The 17,424-nt window shown below is 55.3% G+C and overlaps 1 protein-coding gene across 1 annotated transcript; it reads left to right on the forward strand.

Annotated features, from left to right (window-relative positions):
* The first annotated feature begins 965 nt into the window (after positions 1 to 965).
* On the forward strand, positions 966 to 13,976 carry SNX33 (sorting nexin 33). Its single transcript, XM_077318088.1, has 2 exons — positions 966 to 4,221; positions 12,505 to 13,976. The coding sequence occupies exons 1-2, from the start codon at positions 2,781 to 2,783 to the stop codon at positions 12,756 to 12,758; spliced, it is 1,695 nt and encodes a 564-aa protein (XP_077174203.1). The 5' UTR covers positions 966 to 2,780; the 3' UTR covers positions 12,759 to 13,976.
* The last annotated feature ends 3,448 nt before the right edge of the window (positions 13,977 to 17,424 follow it).

A 17,424-nucleotide genomic window follows, 5' to 3' on the forward strand; every position in this document is an offset into this window, starting at 1 on the left:
GTTCTCGGTGGCAGGGGAAAACAACAACATCTACGACCCCCGCCCGAGTTTGAACCCACCACCAGAGCTGCGGAGCTGGGTTCGAAACCCCGACAATGACAGCAAAGGGCTGTAGGCTAGTTCACTGCCGCCACCTTGCGGCCACTCCGGGAATTGTTCCCATTGCTCGCACCGCATGGAATTCTCTTTCAAAAGAAGCTGGGGAGGGCTAGAACCGACTGAGGGGGGGTAGAGGAGTCTCAGAGCCCAAATATTTTCTCCTTGCGGGCTTGCAATAAAGCTAGTTCTGCAGCAAAATGACAAGACGACTCCAGTTGGCAGATTTGAGGGGGCGGAGCCAGAGGGGGCAGGATTCGGGAAGGGGAGACCTCAGCGGGGTACAATGCCATAATTCAGGGTCTCAGCTCCAGGCTGGGAAATGCCTGGAGATTTTGGGGCGTGGGGCCTGAGGAAGGCATGGCTAGGGATGGGGGAGGACTTCAATGGGGTGTAACGCTACAGAGTCCACCCTTCATGATGAAGTGGGCATTCATCAGGTGCAGCAGCAGGAGATTTCCAGTCCTCGCCTGGAAATTGGCAAGCCTTGGCGGGTGAGATGGCCCCACGCCATCGAGGCCACCTCCTGACGCGGCTATTTCCTCCAGGGGATCTGCTCTCCATACCCTGGAGAGGCCGACTGTCATTCCGGGAGATCTCCCGCCGTCCCCGGGAGACCGCCAACCTCATCCCTTGCCGCCTTCTCCACCCAGGCCGCGACGCTTCGCAGCGGGCGCTACGCCCCGTCCCAGAACAGCCTGCCCAGAGCTGCGGCGTTTGCCCCGAGGAGCTTACAATCTAAATTTAGAAGTAGGCCAGGCTGGCGCAGCCCCGGAGCCGGGCCAACTTTCCAGGCCGCGCCGCCTGCAGAGGGCAGCCGAGGACCTCGCATCGCCGCCCGCTGCCTCCCGAGCTCGCCCTTTGCCCGCCGCCGCTTTTGCAAACTTTCCAGCAGCTTTGGCCCCCTTTGCGTCATGGAAAAGCCGGGCGGGTGAGCGCCGCGGCCAAGCGAGCGGGGCAAGCGCGCAGGACAGCCGCGCAGCGGGCTGGATCGGGAAAGAGGCGCCCCAAAATCAGGGCCCGAAAGGGTGGGGGGCTCCTGCGGGCAGCTTGGCAAGAACGGACCCTCCCCGCCCCGATCCCCGAAGCACGCGCGATCCCGAGCGCAGGAGAGGCGCGCAAAGCCGCGCGCAAAAAGACGCAGGACGCGCGGGGCTTGCGGGAAGTGCTGCCACTGGGGATCGCTCCGGACAAGCCGCCTAAAGGCATCCAAAAGGCAGCGAGGCAGAGCAGGGAGGATCGAGCGCCCGGCTGGATGCTGCGCAAGGTGGCGAGCGCCGCTTGGATCCCAGCCGCCGGGCCGAGCCGCTTTCCGGCTTCCCACCCCTCTCTCCCAGCGGAAGTGGCTCGCCCGGCTTGGAGTCCTCCCCTCGGCCCTCCCCGCGTCGCCGAAGGGGGGAGAGGCGAGGCGGCCCCTCCTCCAGGATCCCCGGGGGAAAACTTTGTTGTGATCCGACCCTGGCGCCGGCCGGAGCGGAATCCGGAGGGGCGGCGATCTCGCGGCGGACGCTGCTGCGCGATGCGGGGAGAGGGGCGATCGGGTTTGCCTGCGGTTTGAGCCGCTGCGAAGGATCCGGCGGGCTTCTTTCCCGTTCCCTGCCGAGAGGAGAGCTCAGCCGGAGGTGGACCGTGTCAATTTCAGAAGGAAACTGACCTGCCCTCGCTCAGCAGGCGGCCCTGGACCTCAGCGCTGCCCCCCATCTGGGAGCCGTTTTTGGAAAACAAGGAGCCCCGCGTTTTGGGGTCGGAAACTTCGCTTCCTTCCCCCCCCCCCCCCCAAGATCTCAGGTTGTCGGGTTGTGGGGAGGGTGGACGGAGACAAGGGAGGAGGGAAGAGAGAAATATTTCTTCTCCTATTTTTCTTTCTGGCCCCCAAGTTCTCCCCGGCTTTGAGGGTGCCCCGGGAAGAAGGAGGGGCTGTGTTGTGTTTGTGTTCTTTATCGGACGCTCGAGGCGTGACCCATTCAATTTTTGGACCGGGTTTGCGGCTGGCCTCCCTTCTCCTCTACTCCTCCCCTCTCCGGAGGGCTGTGGATTCTGAAGCCCATCCAAAAGGGATTGACAAAAACTTGCAAAAATATTTTTCTTTTCGGTTTGGATTAATCCACACGGGCGGCGCGCTTTCTTCTTTCCCTCCGCGCCCAGAGGCGTTTTGTTCCCTTCTCTCTCCGGCACCCTGCTTGGAGGTTCTTTCACGGAAGCGTAGAAAGATTCTCCAGAAAACAGTAACATTTGGGATTCCTTTAGTCAGATGGCAACGGAGAAAGCTTTGCATGCCATTTCCATGTGAATAAGAATACAGGAGGGCAGCTGGTTCAGGCAAGACCGGTTTGGGAGAGAACATCAACACGGAGATGCCAGGTTTGAGGTTATCTGTGCATCTGGATGAGGGCATACGCATCGCTTGAGATCAGGGGTCAAAAATGCTGTTCCATTTGCCCTGAGCATGTTTTTCTTTGCCGGAGCGCACAGGCGGCAAAATCACTGGAATTTATAAACCTCAGTGCTCTTTTTTGAGACAAAAATATCCATAGTGTCCAGGAGAATCTGCAAAACCCTTCCTTTCCTTCTCTTTCGCCAAAGCAGTGGGGGAATTCTGGGGCATCCGGGAAGAATTGGCAGCACTCAGGTGCCCAGGGAAGGGTTTTTGGGCCAGTGGCGGGGTCGTGTTCCAGGGCCCGGCCATGGCGTTGAAGGCCCGGGCGCTGTACAACTTCCAGAGCGAAAACAAGGAAGAAATCAGCATCCAAGAGAACGAAGAACTGGTCATCTACAGCGAGAACTCGGTGGACGGCTGGCTGCAGGGGACCAACGGCCGCGGAGAGACGGGCCTCTTCCCCGCCTCCTACGTGGAGATCCTCCGCCCCAGGTCTGCCTCGGCCTACACGGATTATTCCAGCAGCCCAGGCGGGTCGCCGTCCAACGGCTCGTCCTTCTACGGCTCCCCGCCCAATGCCGGCGTCTCCCACCAGGGCAGCTTCGAAGACGAGGAGGACGATGACTGGGACGACTGGGACGACGGGTGCACGGTGGTGGAGGAGCCCCCCGGCGGGACGAGCGCCAACGGGCACCCTTCTCCCGGCCTCCAACCCCCCCGGCCGCACCTGCACCCGAACCACCTGGCCTACCGCCCCCGGCCCTCTCTGGAGAGGCAGGACAGCATCAGCTCGGCCAAGCGGGGCAGCGTGGTCGGGCGCAACCTGAATCGCTTCTCCTCCTTCGTCCGCTCCGGCGTGGAGGCCTTCGTCCTGGGGGACGTGCCCGTGCTCTCCAAACCCCCCGAGGCCTACTACATCGACATGGGCGCCAAGGGCCCCCAGTGGCGCCCCAACCCGCACCCGCTGATGTGCTCGGTGGAGGACCCCACCCGGCAGACCAAGTTCAAGGGCATCAAGAGCTACATCTCCTACCGCCTGACGCCCAGCAACAGCCCCTCGCCCGTCTACCGCCGCTACAAGCACTTCGACTGGCTGTACAACCGCCTGCTGCACAAGTTCACCGTCCTCTCCGTCCCGCACCTGCCCGAGAAGCAGGCCACGGGCCGCTTCGAGGAGGACTTCATCGAGAAACGCAAGCGACGCCTCGTCCTCTGGATGGACCACATGACCAGCCACCCCACCCTCTCCCAGTACGAGGGCTTCCGCCACTTCCTCAACTGCCGAGACGACAAGCAGTGGAAGATGGGCAAGCGGAGGGCGGAGAAGGACGAGATGGTGGGCGGCAGCTTCCTCCTCACCCTCCAGATCCCCACGGAGCACCAGGACCTCCAGGACGTGGAGGACCGGGTGGACACCTTCAAGGCCTTCAGCAAGAAGATGGACGACAGCGTCCTCCAGCTGACCACCGTGGCCTCCGAGCTGGCCCGCAAGCACGTGGGGGGCTTCCGCAAGGAGTTCCAGAAGCTGGGGCACGCCTTCCAGGCCATAAGCCACGCCTTCCAGATGGACCCCCCCTACAGCTTGGACGCGCTCAACGGCGCCCTCTCTCACACGGGCAAGACTTATGAGACGGTGGGGGAGATGTTCTCCGAGCAGCCCAAGAACGACCTCTTCCTCATGCTGGACATGCTCTCCTTGTACCAGGGGCTCCTCTCCAACTTCCCGGATATTATCCACCTGCAGAAGGGTAAGTGCGGGGCACACCTTGCTGCCTGAAGGAGGGAGGGAGGGGGGGGACGCAATAATGTGGCTGAGCTGGTTTAATGATATAATTCTCGGGGAGGTTGGAGGATGGGAGGGATGTCAAGCAACGATGTCTCCTGATAATGGTTCTGCCCTTGTGGCACCCGGCTAATCACAGGTCACCCGTAACACAATTATTCTCCCCAGTATTGCATAACAGGTTCTTAGGTTGGCCGGAGGGATGCTTTCTTAGAATCCTAGGAAGGGGCCGTAGAGGCCATCCGGTCCAGCCCCCTGCTCAGTGCTGGATCAGCCTCAAGGATCCGGGAGAAGGATCTGTCCAGCTGCTGCTTGAAGACCGCCAGTGAGGGGGAGCTCCCCACCTCCTGAGGCAGCCCATTACACTGCTGAACTACTCTGACTAGGAATTATTTTTCCTGATGATGGTATCTAGCAGGTACTGTTCTATATGTAGGTTAAGCCCATTACTGCGGGTCCTGGGCTCCCAACAAGAGCCACTCCCTGCCCTCCTCCAAGTGACAACCTTTCAGATACTTCGAGAGGAACATCATGTCCCCTCTCCACCTCCTCTTCTCCATCCACCGTTCCACACAGGGCTTGATCCTTGTTGCTCTCCTCTGCCCCTTCTCGGTTTTGTCCACCTCCTTTTGGAAGTGAGGCCTCCAGGACGGCACACAGGGCTTGTCCAGGTGAGGCTTGTTCAAAAGTCAGCAGCTCAGGAAAACAGTGACCGGATAAGAGGGTTCCCAAATTCTCAATAAATCACAGTCCCTGTTTGGGTTGAGTGTACAGCCTTACAAACAGAAACCCTTCATTACAAAATGGATGCTCGTCCCTCAGCCTTCGAGGCTGTTCAATTTGGGGGAAACCACGAAGGCTCCTCCTGAATTTAGAAGCCTTCACGGTTTTCTCTCAATCGGACGGATTTAGAAGCTGCTATGGAGGAAGAAGCCGCATATAACTGGCCCGAGGCCTGGCCGGTAACCAGTGCGAGGGTGTGAGCAATAATTTCAAGGAAAAGAAACAGCAGACGTCAGCCGCAGAGGAGCTGGGTCATTTTCTGTCAGTCGTGTTTGTTGCCCAAGATCTCTTAAGTCCGTGATGACACGGAATGCTCACGAACATTCCCAATGCTCAGGCTGGAGTCCTGCTTCTGTGAGGGACGGGGAGGTTTGTCAGGTGGGCTGGGGAGTAAATTTTGGCATAAACTGAAGGGACAGCTGTGTCATGCAACGGAGGAACGTAAAGAGATCCCGCAGAGGCCGAGAAAATGAAAGGGTGGGGAGCCCAAAACAGTTCATTCTTTTGGACAGTTCGTTCTTAGGGTTTGTTGTTGACGTCAGACGGAACGTGGCATTTTCTTTCTTTTGCTCATATTTTCGTTTGCTCCTTTTGGGATACGGAGATCCCTGAATTGGCCCAAAACTGAGAAACAGAAGACGATTTGGTTGTTATACCCCATTTTTCACTGCCCGAAGGAGTCCCAAAGCTCCTTCTGAACATTTTTTCCTTCCTCTTCCCACACCCTGTGAGGTAGGTGGGCCTGAAAGAGATCTAAGAGAACTGCTCTGTAAGAACAGTGCTAAGAGAACTGTGACTGCTGAAAGAGAACTGCTCTGTAAGAACAGCGCTAAGAGAACTGTGACTGCCCAAGGCCACCCAGCGGACCGCATGTGGAGGAGGAGGAGGAAGAAAAGCTGGGTTTTATACCCTGCTTTTCACCACCCAAAGGAGTCTCAAAGCGGCTTCCCTTCCTCTCCCCACCAAAGACACCCCATGAGGTAGGTGGGGCTGAGAGAGCCCTGACAGAACTGCTCAGTGAGAACAGGTCTAACAGGACTGTGACTGGCTCGAGGTCACCCGGCTGGCTGCGTGGGGAGGAGAAGTGGGGAATCAAACCCAGCTCTCCAGATGAGAAACTGTCGCCCTCTACCACTGCACCAAGCTGGAAGGGTGAATGACGGAGAGAAGGAGGAAAAAAGTTTCTTTAAAAAGAGCAGAGGAGAACGAAAACAAACAAGAAGGGGCTAACACGGAAAGGAGATGAGTTTTGCATCTGGATAATGTCACGGCGGGCCGCTGTTTAAATTGAAGCGTTGTGCTGAGCCACATGTGCCTTCGATTTGCAAAGGAGCCTTTCTCTGCTTTCCGTCTCACATTTAGCAAAGTTCACGGAGAGACATCGGCTGTAGATGAAAAGGCATTCTCATGGTCCCCAACCGTTGCTCTGGGCCAGGTCCTCGGCTCTCAGGATCGGGACCCACGGCAGAGCTGGGGCTTGCTCTCTTTTGACGTGGACCCGATCGAGTTGGGGAGAGGAATTGTGGTTGTTCTGGCTTGGGAAGGCATTGTAAGGCCCGTTTTGTAAATCAAGAGCTGAACTTCAAGATGAGACCCCTAAAAGCCCTGCTGGGTCAGGCCAATGGTCCCTCTTGTCCAGCATCCAGCCTCACACAGTGGCTGACCTTCCCCTGATGTGGCCTCCTGGTTCTCAGATTCAGAGGTTTACTGCCCCTGAACCTGGAGGTTCCCCTCAGCCACCACTAGGAGCCATAGGGAGCCTTATCCTCCATGAATCTATCCAGCCCCCTTCCCGTAAATTTATTCCTGTTTATTCATGTGGCCATCACCTGATCCTCTGGCAGCAAATGCCACGTTTTACCCATTCATTTTACGCATTCGCTGAGTGAGGAAGCAGGAGTTGGATTTTCGGGTGGACGACCTCTGCCCTCCTTTAACTGGAGATTCCGGGTATTGAACCTGGGTCCTTCTGCCTGCCAAGCAGAGGCTCTGCCCCTGAGCCAGGGTCCCAGATCAAGGCCTTCCCCATCCCCTCCTGCCTGGTCCTTTAACTGGAGATGCCGGGGATTGAACCTGGGACCTCCTGCCTGCCAAGCAGAGGCTCTGCCCCTGAGCCAGGGTCCTAGATCCAGGCCTTCCCCATCCCCTCCTGCCTGGTCCTTTAACTGGAGATGCCGGGGATTGAACCTGGAACCTCCTGCATGCCAAGCAGAGGCTCTGCCCCTGAGCCACTGTGACATTCGAGCAGGGATTCGTGCTTTACATTTCAAATGTGCGTGATCTTAAGTCAGACCATCCGGTTCAGTTACCTAGCTGCAGGAACAGCCCTAGGGCAGGGGTGGGGAATGAATGTAGATTTTATTGGCGCCTCCCTCCCCCCCCCTCCCAAGAAAACAAGCAATGCATAAAACAATAATCTGTGTTGATCACGCCAGAGCCCAGGGCCCCATGGGGATTGTGTTCTGGCTGTTCTCCGTTGACCCAGGTCCTGCGTTGCGTACGGCATAACTTGGCATGTTCTCCCTAGCCTTTCGCAGAGAGAGAACGGAGTTCGGCCGAGAGTTTTTTGGCAAGCGTGCCCCCCATCTGGCCCGAGGTATCCCCCCCCCCCACAGCATGCCCTGCAAAATGTACACAGCTTGTTTGTTCCTGGAGGCGTGCCACAGCCATGCAGAAATACCAGAATGTGAACGTGGGGCAAGAATTCACTGGCCAGACACAAATCAGCTTTCGTGATTGTGACTGGAGGGGGGGGAAGCAGGATTCTAGTCCTCATGGCTGCATCTTCTTGGGTTGATCCATGGGGCTCTTCAGATTGTTTAGAACCCCCTAAAGAGAACCCTGCTCTGGAAAGGGCCTCCTTTGCTCTCCCCCGGCCCTTTCCCTCTCGGTGGAATCGGGCTGCAGACACAACACTGTTGGTCGCTGGCCGTACAAGACTCCCCCTGTGCTTTCTGTGCCAGGGAGAACCTTCTCTCGTTGGCCCGGCGCCTGGAAAAGACCAAGTCACAAAGGCTGCCGCTGAGATGCTGGTGGGAACAGCTGGGCTGACAACGGTATAGAGAGAGTCATAGAATCCTAGAATCATAGAGTTGGAAGGGGCCACACAGGCCATCTAGTCATAGAATCCTAGAATCATAGAGTTGGAAGGGGCCATGCAGGCCATCTAGTCATAGAATCCTAGAATCATAGAGTTGGAAGGGGCCACACAGGCCATCTAGTCATAGAATCCTAGAATCATAGAGTTGGAAGGGGCCATAGAGGCCATCTAGTCATAGAATCCTAGAATCATAGAGTTGGAAGGGGCCATACAGGCCATCTAGTCATAGAATCATAGAATCATAGAGTTGGAAGGGGCCATACAGGCCATCTAGTCCAACCCCCTGCTCTACGCAGGATCAGCCCTAAGCATCCTAAAGCATCCTAAAGTCCTGGGTCCTCCCCCTCCCACCGCCCGTAACCATACCCTCCAGCCCCGGATGGTGGTGGTCCCAATTCACAGGGATCGTGTTTTTGCGTGTCAGTATATTGCAGATGGTTGCCAGGGCGGATGGAAATGCCATTCTTTTCACCCTCTCCTGGCTCCCCCGATCTTCTCAGCTCTCAAATCTAAGGAGGGTCGGCCAACTGTGGGACCTTGGGCCTGCCTCAGTTCTCCCTGAGCTCTCTCGGCCTCAGCTGCCTCATGGAAGGAGTCTGTGGGGAGAGGAAGGGTGGGCTGAGGGTCAGTCGCTTGGGGAGTGAAAAGAACCAGCTATTCCTTTCTCTGATGGGGTTTGGTTCCCTGCTCCTCCTCTGCAGTTCTCTCAGTGCTGATCTCCCAGAGCAGCTTTCTCAGGGCTCTCTCAGCCTCACAGGGCATCAGTGGCGGGGAGAGGAAGGGAAAGGGGTTTGTGAGCTGCTTTGGGGACTCCTTCGGGGAGGGAAAAGCAGGGTATAAGAAACCGGCTTCTTCTTCTCCTCCTCCTCCAGTTCTGCCCACTCAAGATTCCAGAGCACATTTTTCAAGATCCGCTGCTGGACTTGATCATAATGACCCTGAAAAAACAATAACACGCAACCAAAATAATCTCCTTTTGGCTAAACAGCCTTGTGGGAAAGGCAGCCTGCCTCCCCCCGGGTAGCTTAAGGACGTGGCTATTTATTTAAGAAACGTTTTTTGCTGTGCTTCTGAACTCTGGCAATGACTCTCCAGGTTCTGCGGGTGCCTTTGGAAACCGGGTGCTTCCTGGAGGCGGAAACCCTTCCGGGCCTCTGGGGGCAGCGAGAGGGTCCTGGAAGCTTCCATGGGAGGGTCGCCAGACTCCAGGCGCCACCTGGAGATAACCTCCGGATGACCACGATCTGTTCCTCTGGAGAAAAAGGCTGCTTTGGAGAGTGGGGCTGTGGGGCAATGTACCCCACTGAGGTCCCCAGCTGGTCCAAGACCCTCCCTGCCTCTAGCCCAACCCCCAAAATCGCTAGGACTTTCCCAATTCAGAGTTACTGGCACCCCTGTTCCCTTGGTCTGGGGGAAATGCCAAGTTTTGCACATGTTTCGTTGAAGTCCCTTCTGGAATTGGGGCAGGACCACATAGGGGGAAAAGTCGAAGAACTGGCCCCTTGCTTCGTCCAGCCTTCCCACCACTGGGACAACTCTGGGTTGGGGGATTCTTGGAGGCTGGATCCTGGGGAGGGCAGAGGGGAGAGAGCTTAGTAGGGTGCAAGGCCACAGGGCCCACCCTCCAGAGTAGCCATTTTCTCCAGGGGAGCTGAGCTCCGCCGTCAGTTGTAATTCTGGGAGATCTCCAGACCCCACCTGGAGGTTGGTAACCTCACCCCAGGGTCTCTACTCATTAAATGCATCTCATTTGTGATGGCCAGTCATGGAAACACTTCCCCCCCCCTCCAAAGAAGCTCACGATGGCGTACATAGCCCCCTGCTTAATGTTACCCTCACAACAATCCAGCGAGGTAGGCCAAACAATTGGAAATCGAGCACCCAGCGCTCTTGATGGCGGCGCTTTGGCATTTGAACTCAGATCTCCTTGTCCTGGGCACACGCCGACGCTTAAGGAGAACACTTAGAATCGCATCATCCCATCCCAAGTCAAATATAACAGAAGAAAGCATTCCGAATCGGTAGCATCAGGAGCTAAAAACAACGCCGAAAATGTGGATTTAAGACGGCAGAGCCATCTGCGAGCTAAGACCATTTCCCCAGCTGTGGCACTGTGCAGAAACCGAACGGGTGGAAAATTTTGTCGGGAATAAATAATAATAACTAAAAATAGAGCAACAGCAGATTAAACACATTTCGAATTGTCGATGACAACAGATTGCAGGGTAATTAATCCCCCCGTACATGTAATAACCTCCCCCCCTTCCTGCCTTTTAAAACAACGCATCTGATTCCAGTGGGTAGCCGTGCTGGGAGTGAGAGAATTCCAAAGTCAACCTCAAATGTCAAAAATAAGTGTCTCGCTAGAGCCAGGTTTGCGCAAGGCCCTCTCGGAACGGTCTATAGATGGGATACGTCTCTCACATGTGGCCTTCCTTCAGGAAACCACAGCAGAGTCCTGCCCGCCGGACGGGAAACGAGACGGCCCCCGCCCGATCCGGTCCTTCTCCAAATCGCAGCTCTCAAAATTTGCGTCCCCCTGCGCAACTCACAAAAGAGCCGGGAGAATTCGGTTTCTCTCGGCGCAACAGGTCCGGCTGTTTTGTACAGAATGCAAAACTCAGCCATGCGCCGCGGAGCCCCCTGAGACGCAGTGATTGAAACGGAATTTTTTGGCTTTACCCGGCCGGCCTTGCCAAGGGTGCCGGAGTCAGACGGCTTCTTCCCAAAACAGGAAGCCTGTTTTCATATACACAAACGAACCCTCGTTGACCTATTTCTCGTAACTCACTGCCCCTCGTTTTCCCTTCGGGGAAATGGCTGCTTAAGAAGCGGGAGGCATGCACAGAGGCCCACACCACTCCTCCTTGGTGCCCTGAGGTCTAATGCTCCTAAACCTGGAGGTTCCATTTAATGATTGTGGAGATCAATTGGAATAAGTCGCTGGTTTCTGCTTCCCCAGCCAGTGGCCTCCCAGGACTTGAATTTTGACAATGTCAAATGCAGCGTATGTTTACGGATGCCATAACAATGGCTGCGTTCCCAACGTATAAATACAGCAAGTGGGTCTCGTTCTAGTCTTCGGTATTAAGTAAATTTCTAGACGACCCTTCCAAGACTGGCTCAGAGGGGTGTGCAGGCATAGTTATAAATACAGTTAAAACAATAGAACATTGATGATCGATTAACCATTAGAGCCAGTTAATAATTACGGTATCGATAGATATCATTGTCAGCCGAAGGTTTATTGCTGCCAATAAGTTTATCCTCGGCCGGATATTCGGAGAAGGGGGGTGATTTTTGTCGGTGAGGCTCATAGATGCTGGTAGCAGGCACGCACACCGAGAAAAACACAGTGCCTGATTAATTATAGACAAGCACACGGCAAAATTACCCTGCTCTCCAAAGAGCCCCTTCGGCCTGGATACGGTTGCCGGCCGCCCGCGTCTTCTTCCGAAGCGCCTCCGGTTTTACACATGAGTAAGCCCACCCCAAACGGTGCCAACGGCCCATAAAAGCAAGCCTCATAAATTAAGCAGATGATTTGAATTATTGATCGCGTACAACTGGAACGGGTCCTTGGGAGGCATGCAGTTTGCCGGAGTGTTTGGCGCAGGGAGAGGCAGGGTTCTCTCCTGTTTTCGGAGGACTGGGTTTTCCTGGGCCAGCCATTCCAAGGCTTTCTCACTGTAGGGGGCTCCCTGCACACTAGGGATTCGCACTCATGTCTGCCAACCAACCCCTGACCGTCTGGGACCACTGCCTCCTTTGGCAGAGGTTTCGGGGGGCAAGTTTTAGAGCAGGGGGTCTCTCCAGGGATTTTGCAAGGCAGTGGTGAGTGCCAATCAAAATTAAGTTCCCATGGAGAAAATGGCTGCTTTGGGGGGGGGGGGAATCTAGAGCCTCATGCCCTCCTGAAGTCCTTCCCTTCCCTCTAGCCCCACCCTCCATAGGTGCTGGCAGAGAGAGCAGAGCACTGGGTAGCTTAAAGAATACAATCGTATTTACGAAGAAAAACAATGCATAGAAAGAGGGAAAGAGAGAGAGAGAGAGACCTAACTGTTCTAGCTGTTGTCTGCAGTCGTTCTTCTGTTGTCCAACTGCTGTTCTGGAGGCAAGCAGATAGTGTGCTCAACGGAGCCTGCTGAGCCGATCAGGTAATTTGAAAACCATCGGGAAATTCCCATCCTCACTATGCTAAATATGCATCTCCTCTGATGCCCCCTGCTGGACACTCTTTACTGTCTTCTCAGTTATGCACACTGCAGCATTTCCCAACGCAGAGCTGCTACCCTAGTCAGAATTTTTTTATGCCTACGTTTGTCATCGTTTCCCATTCTTTCTCTCCGCCCCTTTCCCGGACAGGTGCGTTTGCCAAGGTGAAAGAGAGCCAGCGCCTGAGCGACGAAGGGAAGATGGACCAGGAGGAGGCGGATGGGATACGGAAGCGCTGCCGCGTGGTGGGTTTCGCCCTGCAGGCCGAGATGAGCCACTTCCACGAACGGCGGGTGTCGGACTTCAAGAAGATGATGCAGTCGTACCTGAAAGAGCAGATCCTCTTCTACCAGAGGGTCGGTCAGCAGCTGGAGAAAACCTTGCGGATGTACGATAACCTCTAGCCCCCTTCTGCCACCCAGATTGTCTTTGGGGCCAGGCTCTGTTTGACCAACCAGGGTTATTCCGTTGGACTTTCCTCTGCTCGTCGTGGGGCTGTTTCCCCCCTATCTCTAAGCCTGGCGAAGGAAAAATCTTTAGGAAATGCCTTTGCGTAGCCAGGCCTGTACGGGTGGGGCTGGAAGACGGCGCTTGGGAGTCCCTATGGAGAAGCGATTCGGCCCCAAACGAGAAAAAGGGAAGCACAGAAAACCTCGTGACCAAATTCCATATTTAAACTCTGTCGTTTTGTTCGAACCGGTCGGCCGGGTCCCGGCGAAGGACCTTTGTGACATTCCAGGGAATGTGTCTGCCCCCTTCCTCGAAACAGGGCCCTGCTGAGTCCCCCCACCCTCTGATATGGCTGCCAACCTCCAGGTGGGGCCTGGAGACACCCCCTTCCCAGAATTGCAACTGATCTTCCGACGGCAGAGATGAGTTTCCTTGGACAAAATGGCTGCTTTGAAGGGGGGACTCTGTACTGTTTTATCCTGCGGAGGTATTTCCCCTCGGCAAGGACCGAACCAGTGAACCTCCAGGATATTCCCAAACTGGAGTGGTTCGTCCTTTCTGCCTTCTGCAATGCTGCTTAGGAAGAAACTGGAAAGTGACCCTTCCTAAGAGAAACAAAACTGGTATCGGGGTGGGGATTTTTGTACTGGTTTGGGAAATACCTGGAGATTTTGGGAGAGGAGCCTGTTTTTTTTTTGGGGGGGGAGACATTTCGGTAGTGACCAGTGGCCAAGAGACCACCTTCTGAAGCAGCCATTTTCTCAGGGGACGGATCTCAGTTGCCCGGAGAAGAATTATAATCATGGGGGAAACTCCAGACGCCACCTGGAGGTTGGCAACTGTACTTCTCAGGCTTTATTTCTCTTCTAGAATTGCATCCTCCTAATCAGCATACAAGGGAAAAAGCATCAACCCACTCACCCACTCCCCGGGGGGGGGGAACCCCCCAAAATGAGCCTTGCCAATAGCTTTCCAGAATGACGAGGACAAATAGGGACGGGGGACTGGATTGGGGGGGACGGGGAGGAATCTCACCCCCCCATAACGGCTCTGATAGGGAGGCGGGGAGGAGAAGGACGGCACGGACGTCTCTGTAAATTGTTCTTGGCTGGCGTGAAGGAAAGCAGAGTTTTTGTTTTGTATCCTGAAACCAATCGATGCTTGGAACTGCCTCAGTGCTTTCTGGTGTTTCTTTCTGACGACTTTATTTGTGTTAGTTTGCAGGGGTCAGGCAGGGCCTTGAATGCAGAAACCGAACCCGTGAAGCTGCTTTCAACTGAACTGGACCCTTGGTCTGTCAAGGGCAGTGTTGTCTGCTCAGACAGGCAGCCGCTCTCCAAGGTCCCAGATCAGACCTCGGACCTTCTGCAGGCCAAGCAGAGGCTCTGTCCCTGAGCCAGGGTCCCAGATCAAGGCCTTTCCCATCCCCTCCTGCCCGGTCCTTTAACTGGAGATGCCGGGGATTGAACCTGGGACCTTCTGCAGGCCAAGCAGAGGCTCTGCCCCTGAGCCAGGGTCCCAGATCAAGGCCTTTCCCATCCCCTCCTGCCCGGTCCTTTAACTGGAGATGCCGGGGATTGAACCTGGGACCTTCTGCAGGCCAAGCAGAGGCTCTGCCCCTGAGCCAGGGTCCCAGATCAAGGCCTTTCCCATCCCCTCCTGCCTGGTCCCTTAACTGGAGATGCTGGGGATTGAACCTGGGACCTTCTGCCTGCCAAGCAGAGGCTCTGCCCCTGAGCCAGGGTCCCAGATCAAGGCCTTCCCCATCACCTCCTGCCTGGTCCTTTAACTGGAGATGCCGGGGATTGAACCTGGGACCTTCTGCCTGCCAAGCAGAGGCTCTGCCCCTGAGCCAGGGTCCCAGATCAAGGCCTTCCCCATCCCCTCCTGCCTGGTCCTTTAACTGGAGATGCCGGGGATTGAACCTGGGACCTTCTGCCTGCCAAGCAGAGGCTCTGCCCCTGAGCCAGGGTCCCAGATCAAGGCCTTCCCCATCCCCTCCTGCCTGGGCCTTTAACTGGAGATGCCGGGGATTGAACCTGGGACCTTCTGCCTGCCAAGCAGAGGCTCTGCCCCTGAGCCAGGGTCCCAGATCAAGGCCTTCCCCATCCCCTCCTGCCTGGTCCTTTAACTGGAGATGCCGGGGATTGAACCTGGGACCTTCTGCCTGCCAAGCAGAGGCTCTGCCCCTGAGCCACAAGCTCTCCTCTGTTCTATATTTATATATCAATAGTATATCATAACCTTTCTTTGGAGGGGATCATTTGGACATGAAATTGGGGTCACTGTGGGTAAGCAGGTTGTTCTCCCGCATTGTGCAGGGGGTTGGACTAGATGACCCTGGAGTTTCCTTCCAACTCTATGATTCCTTCTCTTGGGTCAGAGCGTTGATCCAGTGCCTGCTTGTTAACTGGCTGCAACCATCCCAGGTCCTCAGGCCAGGTGTTCCCTAACAGTGGCTACCTGAGCTCCTTTCATCCAGAGACGCCAGGGAGAACCCTGGGACCTTCTGCCTCGTGAAACATGAGCTCTCCGTCCCCCTCTCCCAGGGGTTATCCCTTCCCGTGAACACCTGTGCTCTGAAACAGAAAACACCTGTCTTCCCGGATTCCGTAAATGAAACCACCACTCAGAGCAGGGTTATAATTAAGAGCTAAAAATGGTAGTTTCTCCTCTGACACCGAACGCCTCGCTGCCCGACCCGGCCTCTATCCCCTGCAGGTTTTCTTCCGTCCCTGGGAACTCGATTGGCTTCTGCTCCCCAGCCGTGGCTCATGAGCTCCTACTCCTTCCCTGGCTGCATTGACTGGATGCAAAAGGAGGCCAAGAAGTTGTCCCGACGTCAAAGATCTCATGGGCTGGTCGCCTTCCCTTGTTGAATTGTGGCTGTAGCGGTGCCACTCTGCCAGGAAAGGCTGTTTTGCGCTGCCGATGAATTTTGTCGCAAGGTCTTTACTTGGTGGCGCTGTTCCCTGCTGTGTCGGTAGGCATCACAAGGTGCTTAGGCGACCCGAAGCGGTGAAAGCCAGCTTCTCAAGGGTAGTGGCGGTGGAAAGCACTGTCAGATAGTGGCTGATTCGTGGCGACCCCACAGGGTTTTCACGGGAAGAGAAGAACAGAGGCAGTTTGGCATTGCCCGCCCCTGTGTAGCAACTCTGAACTTTCTTGGTGGTTTCGCATCTAGGAACCAACCAGGGTGACCCTGCTTAGCTTCTGAGATCCAATGAGATCAGGGAAACCTGGGCCATCCAGGTCTTGGCAGAGAGAAACAAAGGTAGTTTGCCTGCCTGCCTCCCAGGTCAGGTCTCCTTGAGTATGAGGCAAAGAGAATCCTTCCCATATTTTGCCCATAGATAGAGGCATGGGAGGAGATATCCCTGGAAACACTGTAAACAAGTGTTGCCAAGAAAGCTGTCTATGGCCAACCAGGAGGGATTGCGAGTGACAGCGGATCTCATTTTGCTTTTCTGCCCCTGCTGAACTCTCAGAGGCCCCCTGCTGGCTGAAACACTTGTGGCAGAGCTATAGCAAAAACGGGCCTGTATGCAAATCGAGCCAGGGCTTGCTGCACATCCCCTCATTCTGTGACGCGAGAGGAAAACAATGCACCCCTTCTGTGACACACAAACCCTTACTGTTTTATCCAGCAGCCTCATTACAAAACAAACCAACAGATAAGACCGGAGGTGGGCAAACCCCACTCTAGTGAGCTCATCTCTCAGGTTTTATTCCTGGGGCATCAAAGGGGTGGGATTTTTTTTGAAAAAAGGACAAACTTGCAATTTACGGAAATTCCCCTGCGCTGGCACCCAGAGGCAAGCTTTGGAAGAGAACCTTTGTCCTCCTGGCCCAGCCCTGCTAAATAAACTTTAACATACTGACTCAGCAAGGCAGAGAGAGAGAGAGAGAGAGAGAGAGCACTCTGGTTCTCATTGCTACAAGAGAAAGGGATGGCAGGATCCTAGCAGCAAATTTGGCCTTGGTAGCTGAGAAGAACCTCCACATTCAGAGGCAGTCAACCTCTATGGCATGACCTCACATTGAACTCTTTCCCCTACCCAAACTCTGCCCTCCCATTATTTCACCCTTCCCAAATCTCCAGGGAATTCCCAACCCGGAGCTGGCAACCCTAAATAAAAAATATAGTGATTGCGGGAAGTCTATTGGCGAGCGCCTGAGTCCTCAACAACCCCTGCAAACCAGCCCCAGGAGTAATTTTGCAGCTGCCTTTGAAATACGAGGGTTTGTTTTGCTTGTTCGCAGAGGAAGGCGACACATTTGCCTTGGTTAACGCGCATGCGGTTGCGCGGTTAAAAACCAGCATTAAAAAGTGCACGTCCTGCCGGATGGCGGAAAGAAGCAACGGTTCCCCACTCAAAGTGCCTCCTTCTCCTCAAATCTTGGCTCTGTCCTCCCCTGAAGGCATGTTTGGAATTCGGCCCCCCCTGAAGGCCTGCAGATCCGCTAAGATGCCTTGCGATGCAAAGAATCCCCTGTCTTAGGGCACCGAGGGCGCGCATGAGAGGTAGGAATTGCCCAACAGGCCTCACTGGCCAAGAATTTTGTCTCCACTGAATGCTGCCAGTCTGGTCTGCCCACGGGGAAAGAGGCAATCAGTCC

This window comes from Paroedura picta, chromosome 18 (genome assembly GCF_049243985.1).
Source record: "Paroedura picta isolate Pp20150507F chromosome 18, Ppicta_v3.0, whole genome shotgun sequence".
In the NCBI taxonomy this organism is placed as follows: Eukaryota; Metazoa; Chordata; class Lepidosauria; order Squamata; family Gekkonidae; genus Paroedura; species Paroedura picta.

Coding starts and splice junctions, on each gene's coding strand:
- SNX33 (XM_077318088.1), top strand. CDS start 2,781: ATGGCGTTGAAGGCCCGGGCGCTGTACAACTTCCAGAGCGAAAACAAG. Junction 4,222..12,504: donor TATTATCCACCTGCAGAAGG/GTAAGTGCGGGG, acceptor TTTCCCGGACAG/GTGCGTTTGCCAAGGTGAAA.